The sequence below is a fragment of the Thunnus albacares genome, chromosome 4 (assembly GCF_914725855.1).
Source record: "Thunnus albacares chromosome 4, fThuAlb1.1, whole genome shotgun sequence".
Taxonomy (NCBI): Eukaryota; Metazoa; Chordata; class Actinopteri; order Scombriformes; family Scombridae; genus Thunnus; species Thunnus albacares.
In genome coordinates this window covers 6,227,995-6,250,799 of record NC_058109.1, presented here as the reverse complement: position 1 = coordinate 6,250,799, position 22,805 = coordinate 6,227,995, and the positions used below count along the sequence as shown (strand labels likewise).

Below are 22,805 nucleotides of genomic sequence, written 5' to 3'. Positions count from 1 at the left end.
TTGAAATGAACGAAAATAAAAAAAAAGAAAAACGTAATTAGAATAAAAATAATCACAGTATACTATCAGATGGTGAAACAGTGACTTCAAGTTTGGCGCGGCCGCAGTGAGGTTTCCGACAGAAAATGACGCAGGACGACAGATTACGGCTGTGAATGTTCAGACTGAGCAGAAATAATGACACCCCGTCAAACAGACAAATGTTGGTGTCACAACATTCAGCCTTGTTGCTGTTTATTTTTGGATTTGGGGAAACCTGCCAACAGGATGTTGTGGTTGGAAGTCACCATGTTTTGAACGACATGTTGTTATGTCATTTGTCTGGACTGAAATCTTCTACCATCAGGCTCTGATGCTCAGCCTTGAATGAGTGTGAAGACAAAACCTGTCAATGTTTAACTGAGATAAAACCTATTTCATGCCACTCAGTTTAATTATAGCTTTAATTTGATTATTGAATATCTATGAGATACAGAAGTAACTGTAATTTAATTATAAACCTTTATTTTATCCAAAGTAGGTTCACTGAAGACAAAAGTTCTTCTTGAGAGATGCTTCACTTTGCACTAACACTTATCCACACCTGGAATCTGCTCAGTATGAGTCTATGAGCACAGATACCTCTGAGACCTGTCTGCGTGTACATCATGGTGTTGTATCTTGCATTTCTTCGGAACATTGGTTGCCTGCATAGTCAGAAATTCACACCAAGCCCATGGACAGTGGGGGCAATTTATCAGGATGTGACGTAAGCTTAGTAGTAGACTGAAAAAAACAACAACAATGGTGGAAAGATTACAAATTGTAGATGTTTTGGAGCAGTGTGTGAGAGGCACACAGTCTGCAATTGTTTTTCCCTAGCATGTTTTAGAGTGTTGGGTTTTGTTATTTTAGTTTGTGTTGGAGATCATTGGTAGTCCAGTTATTGGGTTTTTGTGTTGGCTAAGTTTAGATTAGATTTTCCTTTTGGTAGTTTAGGGGGACAAGCTGGGTGCAACGGCCCATTGCGTGGCTGGCTCAGTAGCTTCCCCATCTTTTGTTCCTTTTGGCTAGGATCTGCACCTCTTGTTTGCTTTCTTTGCAGTTTGAGTATGCTTTATTATTTTCAGCTCAGAGGTGTTGGCGTCCTTTTATATGTTTCGGTCTCCCGCTGAGCCTTTATTTGTTTAGAAGTTATGTGAAGTAGTAGAATAACAGTAGTTATGTGAAGAACAAAAAAAGAGCTTGAGAGACGTTCAAATCCAGCATACGATGTCCAGACACCTGGCCAATGGCTGGACAATGGGTGAGTGTTGCCTTTTTTGGAAAGTTATAAAAAAACAGTGGATGCAACCCCACCAGTTCCGACTTTGGAGCGATGTGTGACCGGCTGTGGCTCAGGAGGTGGAGCGGATCATCCACTAACCACAGGGTTGGCGGTTTGATCCCTGGCTCTTCAGGGATCAGTCTCTGAGCAAGAGGACTCAAAGACTGAACCCCAGTCAGGCTGCCTTGCATGGCTGCTCCGTAGGCATTGGTGTGTCTGGCTGAATGAGAGAGAGAATTTGTCTGTTAAGGTAGAAAAGTGCTATATAAGTGCACTCCATTTTTTCCTCTACCATTTACTGTTTGGTCATCACCAACAAGCACTTTTTTGAAGCATACTGTAGCAGTGTTTCCTGTATAATTGTACAATGAGAACCCCTGCCAGGCCAAAAAAATACTTTTTTAATACCAAAAATAACGTGAAATATCCATTCATTCGGAAATCAATAGCGTTTGGGAGTCTCTGTATAGCGCTGTACTGAAATGCGAGTCAACCTCTGTGTCGTTGCCTGGGAAACTCCTGGTAGCGTAGCTCCTTTTAAGGAATAGGGCTGTAAGTAATGTGTGTGCGTAGCAAGTGAGTGGTTTAGTCAAGCGGCAACCTCCAGGGATGAAAAATGAAGCCAATGCGGAAGTGCCAAAAACCTGCATTCTTTCTAATGGCCATCAGGGGGCGACTCCACTGGCTGCAAAAAGAAGTCAGATTGTATGGAAGAAAATGACCCTACTTCTCTCTTTATTTATTACCTCAGTAGACTTTTTCCTAATGAGTTTATGGTCTCAATCGCTAGTTTCAAGTCTTCTTCAATATAGCATGATGTTCATTTTGTAAATTATGGCTCCATTTAGAGTGAAATAGATGATAAAGCAGCGTATGCTTTAGGGCATAGCTATGTTGTGATTGACAACGTGCTACCACGGCGACAACGTTGCTTATGTAACGTAACCATACCATACAGGCATAGCTGCTGCTATTTCACAGTGTATTTTCAGTTCACTGAAGTTAATTGTAACATTTTGGTCACCTAAAAAAAGTCTTGTTCAGCGTTTGGTTGTAATAAAAGACCCACCAATGAGTTGGATGTTCAGTTTTTCCGGTGAGTACATTTTGTTTTAATGGTTTTAGGCCTGTTTTTCACTAGCAAAAATTAGCATTAGCATTATCACTGTTAACCATAGATTGTAAATGCACCGTGTTAACCAAGCTAGCAGCTAGCACTAGGGTCAGTTGCACCACCCTTTCGTCCAAATATGGTCACTTATGGCTCCAAAAATCAAACATGGCGACGGCAAAACCCAAGATGGCGATGGTCAAATCGCTACAGGCTTCAAAACGGCAGTTCACAAACCAATGAGTGACGTCACGGTGACTACGGTCATATTTTTTACAGTCTGTGGGCTTACTGAGAGAGCGAGCGGCAGAAATGTGACAGTGAATGCGAGTGGAGCGGAGGAAATGGTTAGCAGTAAGTTGTCAATCTGGCAGTAAATGTACAGCGCAGACACAACACCAAGAAAAGTCTTGCTTGTTGTTTCCCCAACTACTGGAAAAGTGAAGGGGTTTAGCAACAATGGGTTAGCCTAACCTGACGACGGTAAACAGAGAAATAGAGAACAGGAAAATTTGTACTGCGGAGTCTCCCGAGTTTTGCTCAGAAAAACCTGCAACAGTTAAGCCACAAGTTCACTTTTCAAACCTCCTGCAAATGCTGACCATGGTTGTCAACTTGGCATTGATAAATATTTCAATTTAAAACAAAAAAAAAAAAAAACACAAATTGAGATGCTGTCTTTCTGGCCAATCTGCTCAGTTCATGAAATTACAACATTGGCAATGGTTACTGTTGAGAAATCACCACTGACAAAGTATTGAATCTAAACTTTCTCACAAACAGAGAATATTGTGTGCTTTGTCTTTACAATGTGTTTTCCACTTTCAGAGATTGAATGGGTGAGTGTGTTGTGTGCAGCTTACAGACATCACACTAAGCGATTTCCACCTTGGAGTTACCAGAAAAAGAAGTTGCTTAGTGCAGCTGCAAGTGACCTTATGTCCTTTAAAAAAAGTCATAATATTTAATTATGTCCCATCAGTCATTTTGTCAGGCTTAAATGTCTTTTTTAAAATGTTCATATCTCATTTCAGTAGAGAACCTTTCATTCGACCTCCCAGCAGTGCTGTGAAAAGTGACAAACAAGACTGAAAACTTGTTTAGTTTAGTGTTTGAAACTGTGAAACACTAAACTTCAAAATTTAATGTTGATGCAACATCACAGTAAGCAAAAAAGTTAGCTGAGCAAGGGTACATATTTCTCCACTTTGTGTATTGCCATATCCACATAGAGAGATGAGGCAGATTTCTTTAACTGCATCTGTCCTCTTTAAGGTGGAGAAGATGTTATTTATGTAAATGTGTCAGTATGAGTATTTTCATGAAACAAGGCAGATGAGTAGCTTGGTGATGAGGTGTGAATCTACTGTATGTGAGTGTTTAAGGTTGAGTTTGTGTGTGTGTGTTTGCAGGATGACAAGTCTGGACAGCTGCAGCTGGTTTGTACCCTCCTAACTGTGACCCCTCCCTTCCTCTCCTCTTCTCAGTCTCAGTCAATATAACACACACCATATGGCCATAAATATGTGGACACCTTTGTTTTTCTTCACTGAGGCTAGGCCCCTTTGTTCTAATGAAGGGGAAAGCTCAATGCTACAGCTTAAGGTCATATTTTAGACAGTAGTCTGCTTCAAACTTTGTGGCAAAAGTTTGGGGACGACCTGTTTCAAACATGACAAAGTGTGTTTCCATCCACCTGTGCACATTTTCAATATGCACATAAAAAGTGGAACAGTGATAACACCAGGAAATGTGAAAAAGTCAAATATCACAAAAGGTATTATATTTCATTTTTAGGTTTTTTGGTTTTCTATTGGAAGCACTGCCTGATCAGGAAGAAGTATGCATTTTTGTGGTTCAACACTGACCTGCTGTGGCCGTGGATGAGATTGCACTCCTTGGTTTTCATTAGTGAATCTGCCTCGATACATTATTTCACAACAAATGTTTGGTTGATGTTAAATAATAATTTAATTGCTGGATAAATCACAGTACTTTATCAGAGATACTGGCAGCTGCAGACATCCTGAAGACAGCTTGATGCTTAAAACAGCTGTTTTGTTTCTCTGCTGCTGTCTGGAATAAATTTGTCTGGGACTTTCTATTTATTTCATTAATTGATTTTATTTATTTTCATTTTTTAATTAATTTGTTTTGATGGGTCCAGCTCAAGATCCACTGGTTGAGAGCAAGGTCATTCCATTACAGTAACTATCAAGCTCTAAAAGAAAGAACTGATATTTAAAGCCAGTTTATTAGTTGAGATTTAGTTTTAATTTCAATATTTGTTTTCATAATAAGTTAATTATAGTACTTTTACATTTATTTTGTAGCTTGGGTATCTGCTGTTCATTCCAACATCAGTCAGACTCTCATTCTGTTTGGGGCCGTATAAATTTATGAAGTTCACCATGCCGGGATCCCCTAATGCAAGTATAAATTGAGCTTAAGCAAAAACCTGCCAGTGTCATAGGTCTAATGATCAGTAGAGCTGGTGTGGATGGCTGCAGCCATATTTCTCATTTCTTGTTCAGCTTACCTTAGTGGAAACTCTGAATCTCTATCTGCACTTTTTTTTTTTTTTTACAGCTTTATTTCAGTTGATCTTGCTCCTAAACACAAGTTATATCATTATCAATCACCAACACTGAAAGACTTGAACAAGTTCAACATATCAAAGTGATGAAATGTGACTTATTAGATTCATGTCTACAGTGTGCATCAAATTCATTTTTCAAGAGATTCCACAGACAAACCTGAAGACATTCTGCTAATATAACATTTCACATTTTCTTAACTGAGGTTCAGTTTGGTCAAGAATTTAAAATGTATACCTTTACTGTAAACTTACAGGTTACAGTAAATGTTATCCCAAGAAAAATGTCAGACTTGTTGAAGGTTTTCTTCAGCTGTTAAAAGGTTGTTGACCTCAGTAACTGTTGTAAACACAGCACTAACATTGACAGATAGTTATTATAAAACACAAACTGCTGATTCATCATTCATCTGACTGATTAATCTATAAGTCAAAATGTCTTGATTTGGCTTTAAGTTTGAGTAAATTAATTCCCCATAAGTTAGTCTTGTTGTTTTGTTATATCTCAAACACTGATCTATATTCAGGATCATATAAACTTTGTGAGAACTGATGCCTCATGGCCGTGATGGAGCGGCTGAGATAAGGTAGGTTTACCCAAGCTTTTATTTACCACTACAGCCCTGCATGTAATACAACCACTGTCTCATATACAAACTGAACTGCTATATTTGATGTCGATTTATGAGTTTGTCAAGTTAGTTAGCTGATAATGTGGAGAATTCTGACTGGGGCATGAAACCCAATTGAGCAGGAGAGGAAGGCTGAGGATAAAAACGAAAACAAAGGAGAGGAGAAGAAGACATTTAATGCCAAATGGCAATTGGGTTGTGAGTGGCTTATATTTGAACCAGAAGAAAAACAAAACATGATGTACTGTCGGGATTGCTGGATCTGGAAAATACAAGACAACCATTCTGTGGTTGGGACAAATAATTTCAAGGTGGAGGCTGTCAAAGAGATTAATTATGCTATATCTTTTATTTTTACTAATACTTATGTTTAAATTGATCAAGTGGCTATCTAATCTGGTTTATTTCAAGAAAAACATTTTGTTTAGTGGAAATTCTGATTGCCTGGTAACTTTAAAATCTAGTTGCCATAATGACCGATGATCAAAAAGTTAATTACAAGCCCTCCTGACCAGCATAACCAAAACCAAAACCAAAACCAAAGTTCTTCCAAAAAATGAAATGAAATCCAGCAAATCAAACTTACCTTAACACAGCTCCACCCACATCCTCTTTCATTTCTGCTTTTTCTCAAACCTGTTTCAATGACTCGCTTCACCTCGCCCGAAACCACATGACCAACCCAAACGAGGCCTCATTACATCGTACTCCTATCAGAGTGGTGTGGTGCATACAGGAATACAGGATGTGCTTCTCGATCTGCCACAGTATTTAAAAACAGAGCTGTAGACTCTGTTTAAAAGTGATCCGTTTTAATTATACAGACTTTCTTGAACAAAATAACAATAAAAAAAGCAGTAAGACCACTAATAATCTGACTAATTGGTTTATCTCAGTCTCAGATTTAATTCAAATTTAATTAACTTCAGTCATGTAGAAATACCAAAGTTGTACATGGAGGGTTGTGTAAAAGTAGTATACAATATTAATTTATTAATAATTAATTTTTTTAATTATACACTTTTTTTTTTTATTGAATTTATGTCCACTATACAGACTGGGTTGTCTTATTATATGGTATTAAAATACTATGTTTTCTCATTTTAAATTGTATTTCATAAAAATGTATATATTACAACACGCTCAACTCACAATCATAAAGCTGGGTGCTGAATCCTTGAAGTATTGAAAATGGACAGGACAGCACACCTAGTATACTAGGACGTTTCAGGCCAGGCGCCCTTCTTCAGCGTGTATGCTGGCAATCTACACAATCAACAACAGGTGGGATTAATTATAGACATCCACAACTGGTACAAAAGGTCCATCCCAGCAGAGGGGGCTACAAACATAAGAAACAAAAAGCAAAAACTTATGTTCAGTTCATAAGAAGACAAATAAAATCTCCTCATTCATGTAGCAGATCATAGAGAATTATATCCAGTTCATGGGAGAAAAATGAAATCTCCTATTCAATCCATTGGGAATGAGGATATTCAGAGAGTGTGTCCAATACGTCTCCCTCTGCAGAGGGATTCTGTCTCTGTTGCCACCTCTCCGTGGCATATTCACAGTTTCAAAGAACGTAGAGTCATGATACATTGTAGAAATCCAATAAACAGAAACCACAAATTCTGTTCAGTTCATGAGAAACAAAATAAAAGAAAATCACCTCAATCATGCAGCAGATTCTTCACATAAAGAATTATACTCAGTTCATAAAAAACAAGAAAATGAAATCTCCTCATTCAACCCATTGGGAATGAGGGTAATCAGGGAGCGTATCCAGTACGTCTCCGTCTGTAGAAGGATTCTGTCTCTGTTGCCATCTCTCCGTGGCATATTCACAGTTTCAATAACCATGTAATCTAAGTCAGACAAAATATGTTTATGGCTGTTAAAATGCCTAGCAACTGTTGATTTATCGTCATGATTACGGATGGAACACTCCTAGTCTTGTTTTGTTTTCACCAACATAAAATAAATTGCATGGACATCTTAAATAGACAACATATTTCGTATTGCATGTGATTCTGCCCTTAACCTCAATCTCCACACCAGATTTTGGGTGGGTGAAATGATAAAATCATAGTCATGTAGGGAGTGGATGAGTGAATGTATGCTGTGTGGGTGTTGTATAGTGAAATAAAAGAAAAAGAACCAAAAAACAACACAGGAGTGTGTGTGGGGGGAGAGAAGAGAGGATCTGAACTGGCAGCTTCTCTGACTTTATATATGGGGCACACCGGGTCCAGGTGTGTCCCATCCTGCTAATCAGTGTGCTCAGAAACCTGCCCCTGCAAACAAAAAACAGAGCAGTAACAAGGAGCACAAAGCAGAGGGCCATCACAATGACTTTTAGATCAATCAGACTTTACTAAGAGATCCTCTTAGATCCTCTTATAAAAATATCTGGGTGGAATACGAAATGCACTCCCAATATGAGGGTCGCTCTCCAAAATGTGCCAATGTTCACTCACTGCTTTTTGGAGTGACTTAGAGATGGAACTAAATGTAATGACTAATGCCAGCCCCCGAGAAAGGATCTCTCAGGAGCTCGGTTTAAGTAACTCTGATCGCTGACCTAGGCGTACCCTTTTAAGATGATAATCCAATAATGTCTCTCCATACCCCTTACACTTAAAATGATCACACAGGACTTTAGCATGTGACTCAAAAGAATCATCCAAATTAGATGTGTCTGATCCTCAATAGTTTGCTCTAAGGTTGACTTCTTTTTAATGCTCGTGAGTGAAAAAGTATTTCTATTGGTTTTCTTTTTATATACTTCCGTTTGTATAGAAGCTCCCACTTTCATCACCAAAACATCCAAGAAAGAGATGCATACAAGATCAAAACACAGTGTGAAATTACTTGAGTTCATCAATGCATGGAATTCTTTCAAGTCATTAGCACTACCACCCCAAATGAAAAATAAATCATCTATATACCTCCAATAATACTTAATGGACTTAAAATAGGGATTATGATTATAAATAAAATCTAATTCAAACTTCTCCATAAACAGATTCACATTATTTGGAGTCACCAGTGAGCCCATAGCTGGAGATAATATTGGTCCTTAAAATAGTTCTTTGTCAACACTTCCTCGGTTAAAGATAACTCCGTAGAGGGACATGATTCAGTTCTTTGATTCAAAAAATAACTCAGAGCTTCCAGACCATCCTTGTGAGGTATACTGGGGTACAAACTAGAGATATCCATGGTACATAAAAAATCATTAGAGTCAATATTGCAGTCCATCAACTTATTCAAAAAGTCTGTGGTGTCTTTAAGCTACGAGGGCAATGCATTTACCAAGTCTTTGATGTGAGAGTCAACATACTGAGAAAGTGGCTCTGTGAAATTGTATTTCATACCATTCTGTGTTTGTCACTTCACAGCTGGAGAATGGTCATACATGAGGGGATTGATGGCTTCAGTCGAAAGACAGCAACAAGGGATGAGATTATGTTGGTGTGGCAAGGTCATGTACCTTGTTCTCTGGAACATCCTGAATGTGGACCTGGTACGTATTTGCATTTTTTTTTCACATTCATATTGTGGTAATCACTACAAATATCATGGTTTCTAAATGAATATTCATTATATGGGATGACCCTGAAAATTCAAAGCATCAATAGAAAGACATTGCTTCAGCGGCATTTATGAAAGTCAAACAGTCGCAGTAAATTGAAATATTGGCCCTGAACTCAAAGTTCATTCTGGGATTTCTTATTGAGTGAGGATGCCATCTTGTGGTTGGCCAGTGGTACTACAGAATGTGAACGTTCCAACTATCGCATGACCTTCAGTGTGCCCTGCAGTTAAAAAAATCTTAAGTCTGGGACACAAAAGAAGAAGTATCTTTCTGTACTTTACAGAACAATTCTTTGAACATTAAAATGGATTACTAATGCATCAATGTAACTTCCCAGTTATAATATCATTAATGAAAAGACTGAAGTATGCAGCTGGCCACCGGTTTAGTTTTGTGTGACATTAAATATGAATAGCTAAAAATGTTATGTAATCCTTGTGTCAAACAATGTCACAATGACCACAATGGTGCTGGTCATGTCTAACAAAATTATCCTGTTTGCAGCATCAGCAATTGTTGGCCAAATAAACATTTCTGTATGCATTTGTGCGGATTAAATGTGCTTTGTACCCCACAGACACACACATAACTGTAAAAAAGAAACTGTTAAAAAACATGGCTTCCTCTTTTGGTTCACCTCTTTAAGATGGCTCATATGTCTAACATGTGACACAGCAAACAGAAAACAGGATCAGTTTTTCATATTTAGGCTTTTAATTGCATAAAAAAATAAGGGTTGCAGCTCTGACATTCTTAATAAAGGATACTGGAGTCACATTTCATGATGGTACATTGTAAACATGTGAAGCAACTTTGTTTATAAGAGCAGAGTAATGATATGCACTGCTGTCAAACCCAGAACCTTGCACAAATTCACATTTTGTCGAGAAAAAACCGATTTGCCTAAAACAAAGCTTCTAGCTCAGAGATTTGAAAATTAGTGACAGAGGGACTTAATGAGCATGAGGAAGTACAATGTGAACAAAGTGTTTGTAGGAAGAGAGATTCTGTAAGTTTGAGAGAGAAGAGACACACAGCCTAAAGATTGTATATGTATGTATTGTATTGTAAGGTTTAGATCTAAAAAACCATAACTCCTATGGGAAATAGATTTACATTTTGAGAGAAAGGAGGCTTATGGCAACATTTGAAGGTATGATGGTGCTTGAGCAGTTAAAATGGTGGGAGTGAGACACGTTGAGAATTTATTTTCTCCTTTAAAAAAACTTTGCTCTCCCCTCTGGTCACGACACACTGGTGAGATCTGAAAAATGCTGTAAAAGCCCTCACCTTAGACTTTTGCTCCAAAAGTACAGGGGATATCACAACACAAAATACAACATTGAGACTTCAAAGTTTTGTTAATGTTTTAAAGTTCGAATGGGGTCTCTACGATAAGGGATGTCCGAGCAGTTGAGTTTCAAAATGACAAAGGTGCCAACTCAGTTAGATAATACCCCCCATAGACTGCCTTTATAAATTTTGATGTTTAAAAATTAACATAAACATAGTACAAAAAGTAAGGAAATTTGTGTTTGGTAGAGTATTTCTTTGTTGTAACAATGCTTCTTGGCAATAAATCTTATACCGTTGGAAAGCCTGTTTATTTCCCTTTTAAATGGTGCCACATTTGTAAGGAATATGCATTTGTGGGATGAGCAGCAGAGCTGAGTATGTGGGTTGCACCCATGAAAAATTTGCCAAATCTTCAAACAACTTATTCTGCCATTGACTCTTGTTTGGTGTTTGGTGGATTGGATGATTGAAGTTTGAAGAAACAAGACATATTGGCAATTTAACAATTTATTCATTTAACAAACAGAAGCCTCAGTAGCATGTGGAAGAACCATACACAGACATACCAGCCTGGCACCAAAGATTTATTGCCAAGAAGCATTGTTACAACATAGAAATAATCTACCAAAGACAAATTTCCTTACTTTTTGTGCTATGTTTAAAATTGCTGGTATATGCTAGAAAACAGAGTTAAAGTAATAATAGTAATACAGTAATAGTACATAGTGAGAAGAACAAACTATTAACAATTTTTACAGTAATTGAAACAAACCGATTCACTCAGTTGGAACAGTGAACTACAGTGGACGGTGACGTCATCTTCTTTCTTCTTGCAGTTTGGGGCCATCTTGTGGACGGCCTGACACACACTGGATCCTGCAGGATGTGATAATGGAAAAAAAAAACAGTGAAGGGAGGGAGGGAAAGAAGATGAATGCAAAAGTTAGCATTATTGTTACTCTTACAAGTAGTAGTATTATGGCACCATTAACCTGTTATTGGCCTCCACCCCCTTGTGTGTGAGTTAATGATTAATGGTGAAGGTCTCTCTCACTCTGTTTAATCTTATCTGCTTTTATGTTACATGTTAGCAGCATGGTCTGTTCATGGTCAACCACTTTGGTCCAGACTGAGATATCTCAACAACTGTTAAAAGGATTAGCATGAAATTTTGTACAAACGCTCTCCAGAAGATGAACTCTACTAACTTTGGTGATCCCCCTTCCAATTCTCTATCTCCACTATGAGGTTAACATTTGTGTTTCTGAGTGAAACTACTTAGTAACCATTGTGTAGATTGCCATGAGATTTGGTAGACACTCATGTTCCCCTCAGGATAAATTGTAATGACTTTGGTGATTGCTTGTCTCAATCCATCAAGCATGTCTTTTCAGGTGAGAGCTTGCTTTAAATGTTTCTCACTTGGAAACAAATGCACACACACGCACACACACTTAGCTACCATCTGGTGGTTTCCAAATTGGAAAATAACAACCACAATGTATAATAATGACAGGATACTACGCATACTGGCTGGTTTAACCTTAAATTAGCAGAAACTGTCACCAGTCCAATACTAAAGATAGCTACGTGGCCACATGTTAACTACTGTGTTTAGTCTGTAGCAGGGATTTCTTCCACCGCAGAGCCATGGTGCAGCTAAGGGTGGAATGGGTAACACCGCTGCTCTGTTCTGCCTCCTCAGCCTGCATTCAGTACCAGCCAGACCCAGTATGGAGCACTGGGCTGGACTGGGAGAGGAGGCGTGCACATACACACACACACACACACACACACACACACACACACACACACACACACACACAGCTTATACATTTTATGTTTAATTGCTTATTATATGATGGTGTAAGGGTTCACTATTTAGTAAAATGTCCTTCATTTCTGATCAGTTTTTCTGGATGAATTGTTATAAAAAAAACTTGAGCTGCATTTCAGTTCAAAGACGGTTTAAAAGTCCAAATAATTGAAAATCCAACAGATAGATAGAGAGATACTTTATTAATCCACTTAACATAAATCACAAAATGCAAAACAATGAAGTTGGTAAAAGAAACAAATCAAATTAACAGCAAAATTATATAGGCTACAAGAACTTAATAGACTAACTCAAAAATAAATAGAATAAATAAATCTAGAATATATTTGCACAGTATACACTGTTTAAAGATATTAATATCTTATAATACACTGTACATTAGTGCAAAGTCAGGTGAATATTGTTAAAGTAGTAAAGTGCAGGATTGTCAATGTAGATTAAACATTCAATGAAATAAGGAAGATTTGCTTTAACAAGTTCAACTCTGTCGTTGTAATTTCAGAATCCAAAGAGCTTAATGACCTCTCAAAATTAAAAAGTACTAGTAAAGAACATTATACAGGATATATCTAGCTGCCTAATATGTATCAACATGCTACAACCTGAGGGACAATGAATGACCTTGACACACACACACATACAAATACATGCATAAGGTATACGGTATGTGTATAATAAATTGTATGGATATATATTAATATATATCCATCTCAATGTTTATATTATTGTTATTTTATACTGCGCAAATATTTGAACAAGTTGTATTTTGATGCTTTGGTGCCATTGTTCTCCAGTAAAGCTCACTGAATTGAACTGAATTCATAAATGAATAACTTACACAATATGCAACAGTATATATAGCCAGCTGGAGACCTCACACAGATAACAAAACATATAATTAAATAAGGTTTTAGCCTTATATTTTAAGCTAAAAACTTGCAGAAACAATGAAAAGATGTTGTCATCTTTTTCAACTTTCCAACCTGCTGCACGACACGCACAGTTCGCAGTTATAATGTACAGCAGGCTACAGCATGCTAGCAGACATCATATTAGTTTATAGAGAGTTTATACTAGAGCTTTTATGAGTCGTGTTTGTCTTACAGCCATCTCAATGTCGTATTTTATTGCTAACACTTATTTTAACCTGAAACTCGAGACGCCGCTGACCTTGTAACTCGATAGTCTGTAAATCTTACTCAGTTGTTGACAGTTGTTGCTTTGCAGTCGCTGGAAGTGAGACAATAACTGTCTAAATATGATATATACTCGGTGATGGAATAAAAATTGCATGATATACTAACGTGAAATTATACATACCAGTGTTCAGGTGGGCTGTTCGTCGTTCCGAGTGTAGTCGTGGAGGATGGAAAGGTCTAGAAAGAGGGAGAGAGGATAGTGGTACAGCTTCAAGTAGCCCTGACTGGGCGGCGCTGAGTGAGACGTAACGGGTTGCCAGGTTTGCACTTTATCCTGCAGCACGCATGGGATAGTGCGCAGAAGTATTCGGATCCTTTTGCTTGAGTAAAAGTGCCAACACAGCAATAGCCTATACGTCATTACAAGTCCTGCTTTTGTTTTCTGCAGGAAAATGCCCACATGTAATTCATTATTGTGTAATGTATCAGTGTCTGAGTAGCATTTAATTGTTGTAAGTGCTTAAGTTAGAGCTAATTTTAACTATTTTATGTAGGTCATAGTTCAAGCTACCCATAACAATACAATGTACTATGTTTTATGGCTCATTATATGTTTTTTTAAGTGAAACCATTATATGGAAAGTAACTAGAGCTGTGATATAAATGTAGTGGACTAAAAAGTACAATATAAAAAAAGTACCGATAATTGGTACCGATAAGTTAACGCTCCAAAGTTTGGCTAAATTTTGGCAAGAGAAAAACTGGCATGACATAGAGGATGTATGGTTTTCCTATGTATATTGACAATAAGGGGGTTTCCAAACAATTTCCAGAACAGAAGTGCTCGCCATCCAATTGCTGAAAAATGCAATTCTTACAGAAATCTCCAGATGTCAAAAGTTTTTGACACCAAATCACAGCATGAATTTTTCTGTGGTGTTCCTCACGGTCTTAGTGTCCTAATATGGTATTTTGGAGGGATTTCTGACCATTTTTATCAATTCTCAAGTGGTCAGAAATGGTTAAGATTTGCACCAAATCTGTGTAAAAAATGGTATCAACTCAAAAATTGTTGCAACAACTAATTAGACATAATTGAGAATAGGAATAGCCATCATATACTTCTATCATAATGATCTAAACCCTTATACACTCTAAACTTTCAAAATTTGAATAGATGCCCCCACCAAAACACAATGTTTATTACAGATTTATTACTAGAAAAACTTGATGATGTATACCACTTCAATGTGGCATATACTGTTGACCTGCTATCTCTCCCTAAAGATCCCCTGTCCCTGCAAAAAATGGGTCTACAGTTGGGGGGCAGGAGGAGAAGAGGTTAATACTAATTTGCCTAAAAGTGACTCATAGGTGAATATACAAACAGATGACAAATTAAAGGAAAAACCAATAGAGGCCTGAATGCTTGCCCCGTGAGCAGTGAGGGGATCTGGTGGCTCTGTTATGCTTTGAGGGGCATTTTGCTGGCATGGTTTGCATCCACTTGTCCCCTTAGAGGGAAGGGTCACTGTAAATCAATACAAAGTTGTTCTGAGTGATCACCTTATTCTATGATGAAACATTTCTATCCTGATGGGAGTGGTCTCTTCCAGGATGAAAATGCCTCAATTCACAGGGCGTGATGGGTCACTGAATGGTTTGATGAGCATGAAAATGATGTGAATCATATGTTATGGCCGTCAAATTTACCAGATCTCGACCAATGAATAAACCAATAAATGTATTTAAAAGTTTATCTGAAGCTTACACAAGGCTTCAGCAGTCTGAGTTAGTCATATCAAGCGGATATCTGCCACATTTACAGTCTTTTAGCATCAAATCCCCTCTTTGTGTTTCCTCAGACAGTGTTTCCCTGTTGAGCTGTGGTGGAAGTATAGTAACAAAAAGAGGGACTTTGGCACTAAAAAGACTGAAATGTTGAAACATATTTACTTGATTTGACTCATTTGGACGACTGAAGCTTCAAATTAGCTTCAGATGAACATTTAAATACATTTTTGCACAGAAGGAGGCTTGTGGATTTTGACCCCCATCACTTACATTATCAAGGGATTTTCTAAGGGGCCAGTATGAACAGGAGGAATGATTACAGCAAGAAAAACCTCTTTCAGTGTTCATTTGGGCACCGGACTATTGTTTTAAGACAGACTTGAAAAACTGTGAACCCGTCTTTTAATACAGGAGAAAGTAATTACAAACGTAAAGCACATGTCTGTGTCCTAGATGAAAATGCGTGTTTTTAGCGGACCTGGCACCCTCCGTGCCGGTCAGACTCAATAATCATGGCGGATGAAGTAGAGCAGGTTGGTGTATCTGCGTTCAATTCTGCTGTTATTCTCTATCACAACATGCACACAAGTTCCCCGAAAGAAGGATAACAAACAGTTTTACTTGTGCACGTATTTAAACGTGCTTATCGTGTCACTTTGTTTGTTTTATCTCTGTTAACAGCGCGGAAGGCCTGTCAAACAAGCTAGCTAAATTAGCCTTTTAGCGCGTAATGCTACCGTTAAAACACTGACAAAACGTGTTTGATTAGCGGTGCTGTTTTACTAAACCCCTCAGGCTCAGGTTAAATATAAAGATAGTGAAAATAACATAGAAACTATTACATATAGTAAAGCATAAAGCTATCAGTGTTCACAGTTCTCAGTTTTGTTCACTGTAGTTCTGAATAACAACTGTAAACTCGTGTGAGGAGTTTGGTTTGTTTCGTTTAAAATAGTGACTGGACTTGAACTAGATACACACGCAAACAATCAAAGATCAAATGTAAATGAGACTTTTTCACTCATTCTTATTCACTTTGCTCCACATCTTCATCTCACGATCTGTCTTCCAAGTGTTTTGTTAGTTTCAATCAGTTAACTGTGAGAACCAAACTGAACCTCTCTCACAATTGAAATTGCATTGTGAAGGGATTTTCTAATGGTCAGTATGAACAGGAGGAATTATTATGGCAAGAAAAACATGTGTTAATGTTCCTGTGGGTATCTGACCTTTGTTTTACGACAGACTTGAGAAATTGTGAACCTATCATTTAAGGCAAAACACAGCCAAAAAGGTTTTGGTTTGTATAATTTTGATGATCCTGAAGCTCACATGTGTCTTCACCTTGCTGTGTTTGCATTCATAGAAACAGTAACATTATAGTACAAACACACACCCCTTCTTCTTCTTCTTCTTCTCATGTGTGTCCCTCCCATCATACTGTCTGTTTTCTGCAGCTTCACTACAGCCACAGTCTGTTAACACGGGTCTGGGGTGAAGCCCTTGTGGTTTTTCCTAGGAAACTGTGGTGGTGTGGTGATGGTTAACGTTGCTTTTTTAAATAACTGAAAATATCTGAATAACCGTTACATCTCTGAATTATGCACCAAACATTTTACCAGCTGTAGCCTGCAGTTTGTGCCTTTCATTTATTATCATTGTTTTAGAGTCACAGAGCTAAACATCTATTTTTCTAAAAGTTCCTCCGTGTTGATCTTTGAAAATAGCCCAGGTATCTGCAGGGCACTGCTGCGGCAGCAGTAGGGATGCCTCCCTTTATAAACAATACCTTCTATTTTAATACACAATGCATTTGTATTCTTCCTACAAAACAAGCAAAGACATTTAAGGCTACTTGGATTAGGAAATGGAGACATAACTTGTGAAACTGATCCAAAAAAAGTTCAGATGGTTAGAGTTTTTGAGCATTTTGAGGATTCTGGAAATACGTTTTAAAAGAGTGGTCTGTGGTCAGTGTCTGCGTCTTTACTATAGACTGTCAAATAAAGGTAATACATTAATATTATGGAAGCAGCAGTCCACTGAAATACCGTTCACTTTTATCATTAAAGTTGTTCAAATGTACATCAGCCAACTAATGTCCTCTTTGTGTGCTGCAGCAACCGACTACCAACACTGTCGAGGAGCCTCTCGATCTGATCAGACTCAGTCTAGACGAGAGGATCTACGTCAAGATGAGGAACGACCGAGAACTCCGCGGCCGACTGCATGTAAACTACACACACAGCATCTGCTTACACTGTCTGTTTCTATATCATAGAGTAGTAGGTCCAGAATTAAGAGCGGCCAGCATTTCTTAGAGACTTGCATTTTGGTTTCTGCTCTTTTGTTTCAAGCTTTTGTTTGTACCTCTCCCAGCTCATCTTTTTGGATTTTCTTTGTCCCAGGCCTACGATCAGCACCTGAACATGATCCTGGGTGACGTGGAGGAGACGGTGACGACGGTGGAGATTGACGAGGAGACTTATGAAGAACTCTACAAGGTACAACACAGATATCCTCCCTTCCCTCCCTCTTACAGCCTCATCTCTTCTTACTGAATGTGGTCATTGTGGCTCCTAAACAAGTCTGGACTTGCAGGGCTGTTTACCACAAACGACCACAATCTTTACATAAATAAATTAATTGTTTAAAGAACAGACACATCTCACATGTTGCTAAGTCAAAGTCTCATTTTGCCATCACACATTTTTCTGAAGTGACATGTGACACAGTTCATCATAGGCACAGCAGAACTACAGTACCAGCCAAAAGTCTTCACTCCAGTCCATTCACTTGAATGAGGAAGTGTGTCCAGACTTTTGACTGGTACTGTATGTGAGCTTGTTTTAATATTATTGGAGTTGCATTTTACATGAAATGGCTGAGACTTGAGATAAACAGTGCTGTGATAAGAAATAAAACGTCCTCGTTATCTGCAGCTCCATATTTTTATTTTTTTTTTATTGTAGAATTGCACAAATTAGTGCTGACTTCTCTTGTTGTCACCATTATTGAGGATGCAGTCGACTTGTTTTAATAAACTTTACACAAATCATACGTTTTGGTGATGAAAGGCTGATTTAAAACATGTAGTGTGAGGAGAAACCTTCAGCAGGTTTGATATCGCAACCGCACTAGACTTGTGTATCACTGACTAAGTGATTATTCCGGGTAGTCGCCATATTTACATTCTTTCTTTCACTGTGATGGAGAGCAGGGGGGAGTGAAAACTCAACTTGCTTCATGTTGTGTCGACTTTGAACAATCTCTACTGGTATCAGAAGTTTGTTAGAGAGAACACAAGCAGCCTGATCACAGTTCGTAGCCTTGATGTATAGCTACATTTTTGAAAAGGTGCACATCAGCTACGGTGTGGTCATAACTTCAGAGCCTATGCATGTGTAAGCCTTTAATCCAGAAGTCTAAATCCAGCTTCAGTTTTGACAAAGTCTTAACTATTAATAGAGTTGTAAATGTGAATGTTTATATTTTTTGTTTGCTTCTCAACTTGATTCATTTCTGGAAAGCTTAGTTACTGACTCGATTTTATTACTTCACAGTCGACTAAGAGGAACATCCCCATGCTGTTTGTCAGAGGAGACGGCGTCGTCCTCGTAGCTCCGCCTCTCAGGGTGGGCTAACCCCGGGACCGCTTCCCGGTGTGAAGGAGCGTTCGTGACAGCTGGGACGTTCATAACTGTGAGGGAGAAGATGGTGCTGTCATTGACAGGCTAATGCAGGGGGAAGATTAAAACATCTTCAGCCCCCTCCGGTCAGACTTTCGTCAACACCTTCCTCTTACTTTACGTTCATGACTCGACGGGAACTTCACAAATACTCAACTTCCTTTTGTGGGGCTGCAGGGACACATGTTTTACATGTTTTGATAAAGATAAAGAGGACTTTTGTTTTGGACTGACAGGGCTTATGACCTTTTAAATCTTTATTTGAGTGAATTGTTATTTGATTGTTTTTTGGAGTGTGGGTGATTTCAGGCCACCGTTTTAAGGATATCTCTTTTGATTTTGCTCAGCACTGCATTTAATAAATCCCCACAGTTTTAGTTAAGCCAGAAAAAAAAACCCTAAAAATGTAATCACCTCTAGAGGATTTAGTTACCTCTTAATCCCAGTGTCTGCTTGTACCAGACTACGCTACAAACAGCTCTTCATGGTTCAGATGTGTGTATGGAAACTTGTTTTGGCCCCGATTTAATGTGTTAAAGAAGTATTACCAGAGAAAAACTTCATGTACTTCTTGATATTTGAAATTTCTGAAGTGAAACTTTTTGGTTCTAAGCAAAAGTCTTGAAGTGACTCCAAACCCCATGATCTGTGAATATTTGGGAAGTTGTTTAAGTTTCTGTTGGACACATTTAGTTTCTTTTTTTTTAATACATATTTTTGTAGTGTTTATAATGAGATTATGTTGTGCTCATTTGTCTCCATTTGATTTTGGTAAACTTTAATAAAAAAGAAAAAGGTGATTTGAAGAACGGTTGTCTTCTGAGTTTTGTGTGAAAATACAGTTTGTTCTCCAACACTAAATCATTATTAATGTTGATAATACATAATGCAAAAGGGATGCCTACCCCACCAGCTGTAAATGTGTATATGTCACAATTTTATTTGGAAAGTGATGATTTTCTGTTAATGAAAACAAGCTGAAAACAGTCAATTGAATGTTTCATACTGTAAGTTGATGTAAAATTTGTTTTCAGCAAAATGTATATATAGTATAAACAGTATAACAAGTAAAAATAATTCCCTTTAGTGATATATATAATTACAGTATTATTATTGCAAATGCATATACAGTGTATAGGCAACTAGTGAGGGGCCCCGGGGACCCTGAGCCCCAAGTTCACTGTCTGTTACTTGGTTGTATATATAAAGTGAAATGCCAATGTATTTAGGAATTAGCACATTAAAAGTACAATATCAGCTAAGGTTGCTAACTAACTAACTGCTTTTGGGTATTTTAATCTATAACAATACACTATATTATATTTCATACGGTTTCTATTTATTTTTTATGAGGTAATTGAACTTTTTTTTGTGGAAAAAAACAAAATACTAGAGTAAAAAGCACAGTGTTTCAGTAATCAGTAAAAAAAGTACAGTGTAGTGAAGTACAATTATAAAGTAGCATGAAAGAGAAACAATTACGTAAAAGTATTTCAAAACTGTACGGAAGTAGAGTACTTGAGTAAATGTAATGTAAATACATTGAACTGTGAGTTCTGGGGCATTGCTGTATTATGTTTCAACCACTAGATGGCAGCATATATCCAATAAACTGTTGACAGTGTCACGCTGTTTAACAGGTGATGGTATTGATGAGGATGAAAAAACTGTTGGTCTTCCCACAGACTAACATTTCACTTTTGCGTGAAATTTGTTGTTTGCTTATTTGTGATCATTTCCCAGACATGACGTCATTTTATCGAACAACTTTATTACTGTAGGTGAAGAAGCCCCCCAAACATGAACTCAGACTGCAAGTCCTTTTTTTTTTTTTTATAGTTTTAAGTGCAAGTGACAGCTGAGCTTAGCTAATAAGACTGTTCTGTAATCAATCCAATATTTTATTAGTTGCAGGAGACTTGATTTGTAGTCAAAATCAACAAACTTAATGAAGAACAGAGCTACAGACTCTGGTGAGGTTTTGGCTTAAGGCAGATAGTTGGTTGTATAGTCTATATATAGAAAAGTTTTTTTGCAGAGTCAGGCTGTCTGTGTATGTATATGACAGAGAAAGGAGAAAAGACTTATTTTGGCCGACTGACAAAAAGTGTCAAAGTTAAGACCAAACCCAACCCATGCCTTGTAGCATTGAACGCTTTACAAAGAGTACAGTATGTCCTTTTGTAATTTTAGCAGTTGAACATGTGTGGCATGTTTAGAAACATTTTCTGTACAGGACATAATAGTACACACTGTTCTGGAATGACTGAGTCAGTAGCTTCTCTGTGCCTCCCACAATCCCTCTGTCTCCTGTCGTGAACACCAAGAAAAAAAAAAATACAGTTTTTAAAGGAGAGGTTCACATTTTTTCAAGTCTGTCTTAAAACAATAGTCAGGTGGCCAAATGAACAGTGAAACATGTTTTTCTTGCTGTAATCACTCCTTCTGTTCATACTGGCCATTAGAAGAAGATCCCCTCATAATGCACATATCATGTAAGTGATAGGGGCCAAAATCCAAAACTATAAGGTTTATCTGAAGCTAATACGAAGCTTCAGCCATCCAAAAGAGTCAAATCAAGTAGATATCTTTCAGCGTTGCAGTCTTTTTAGTGCCAAAGTTCCTCCTTTTGTTACTATACTTCCATTGCAGCTCAACAGGGAAACATAAAGAGGGAATTTGATGCTAAAAAGACTGTAAATGTGGCAGATATCCACTTGATATGACTAACTCAGACTGCTGAAGCCCCATATAAGCTTCAGGTAAACTTTTAAATGCATTTTTTGCACCAAATGACTGTGTGGACACACTGTGGATTTTTGGCCCCCCACTACTTAAACAAAAAGCAAAAGAAAGAGGATCTTTTATTAGCCAGTATGAACAGGATGAATGATTACACCAAGGAAAACCTCTTTCACTGTCCATGTGGACACCTGACTGAAAAATTCAAGGTGTTTTCCCATTTAACATCACTACCAACTTTTTCCTGGCGGCAGCAGTATTGACACATAGCATCTTCAAACGAAAGAATTTATTAGTTCCATCTCTGTGCAGGTACTCAGTATCACAACTGTGTCAGGGCACCCAAACAGCAAAAAAACATTTCTCGCTTCTCTCTAGCGGTTTCTACCCATGCAAGTTTTGGTTTTATTTGTCCGGTTTGAGATATACAGTATGCCTCTGAGATTTCTGCCATTGCCCCAGTGCAATTGACGTTAATGGCATTTCATTTACGGTGCTCTGCTCACATCATTGAAAAATTACATTTTAAAAATTCAGCAGCGACATCTTTTTCCCGGAGCAGATGGATAATCCACAGGTTGTCCTGTTTTTACTGAGAAGATCCAAAGAAAACTCTTCTTGGGGAGGTCTGAATCATCAATGTGTTTAACAGCATAAATTAGACTGCTTTAATTACACATTCTCTGATGACTTAATCGGAATATAAACCTGCACATTACCGTTATGGAACAGGAAGTTTTAATTGAATTGCAAGCAGCAGCGTGTCTTTTTCCAGCAGATGGATTCCCACTCCAATGGAAACTAAGGATACATGGAAATCTTTACCACTACTTCTTCTTTTTTTATTTTTATTCTTGTGTGTCCAGCAGTGGCGTTGGTATAAAATAAGCTCTAACCTCGAGGATGTTCTTTACTGGGAATATGAAATGTTTTGTTGATGCCAGCGGTGTCTTGCCACATCACCACATCATCGTCCATTATCACTGTACAAAGCTACCTCCAAGGGACCATTACTGTAATGTAACATCAAAAGGACAAGACCTTAATGCGCTTTAATGAGGC

At 37.9% G+C, this 22,805-nt stretch overlaps 1 protein-coding gene and 3 long non-coding RNA genes across 4 annotated transcripts; 2 read left to right on the top strand and 2 right to left on the bottom strand.

Moving 5' to 3' along the window:
- The first annotated feature begins 1,029 nt into the window (after positions 1 to 1,029).
- On the top strand, positions 1,030 to 4,505 carry LOC122981457. Its single transcript, XR_006403241.1, has 3 exons — positions 1,030 to 1,285; positions 3,830 to 3,874; positions 4,215 to 4,505. It is a non-coding gene; the product is annotated as an uncharacterized LOC122981457 (long non-coding RNA).
- Positions 4,506 to 9,937: 5,432 nt separating this feature from the next.
- Positions 9,938 to 10,790, bottom strand: LOC122981134. The gene is made up of 2 exons (XR_006403163.1): positions 10,585 to 10,790; positions 9,938 to 10,284 (listed from the first exon to the last, which is right to left on the bottom strand). It is a non-coding gene; the product is annotated as an uncharacterized LOC122981134 (long non-coding RNA).
- Positions 10,791 to 11,199: 409 nt separating this feature from the next.
- LOC122981133 lies at positions 11,200 to 14,290 on the bottom strand. The gene is made up of 2 exons (XR_006403162.1): positions 13,700 to 14,290; positions 11,200 to 11,418 (listed from the first exon to the last, which is right to left on the bottom strand). It is a non-coding gene; the product is annotated as an uncharacterized LOC122981133 (long non-coding RNA).
- Positions 14,291 to 15,745: 1,455 nt separating this feature from the next.
- lsm3 (LSM3 homolog, U6 small nuclear RNA and mRNA degradation associated) lies at positions 15,746 to 19,810 on the top strand. The gene is made up of 4 exons (XM_044349691.1): positions 15,746 to 15,845; positions 17,433 to 17,543; positions 17,721 to 17,816; positions 18,876 to 19,810. Exons 1-4 carry the CDS (start codon positions 15,825 to 15,827, stop codon positions 18,954 to 18,956), a joined length of 309 nt encoding a protein of 102 aa, XP_044205626.1. The 5' UTR covers positions 15,746 to 15,824; the 3' UTR covers positions 18,957 to 19,810.
- Positions 19,811 to 22,805: the final 2,995 nt, after the last annotated feature.

Excerpts from the sequence above, each read along its gene's own strand:
- lsm3 (XM_044349691.1), top strand. The coding sequence starts at position 15,825 with ATGGCGGATGAAGTAGAGCAG. Across the intron at positions 17,544-17,720 it reads AACTCCGCGGCCGACTGCAT|GCCTACGATCAGCACCTGAA; the intron begins GTAAACTACACA and ends TCTTTGTCCCAG. Across the intron at positions 17,817-18,875 it reads CTTATGAAGAACTCTACAAG|TCGACTAAGAGGAACATCCC; the intron begins GTACAACACAGA and ends ATTACTTCACAG.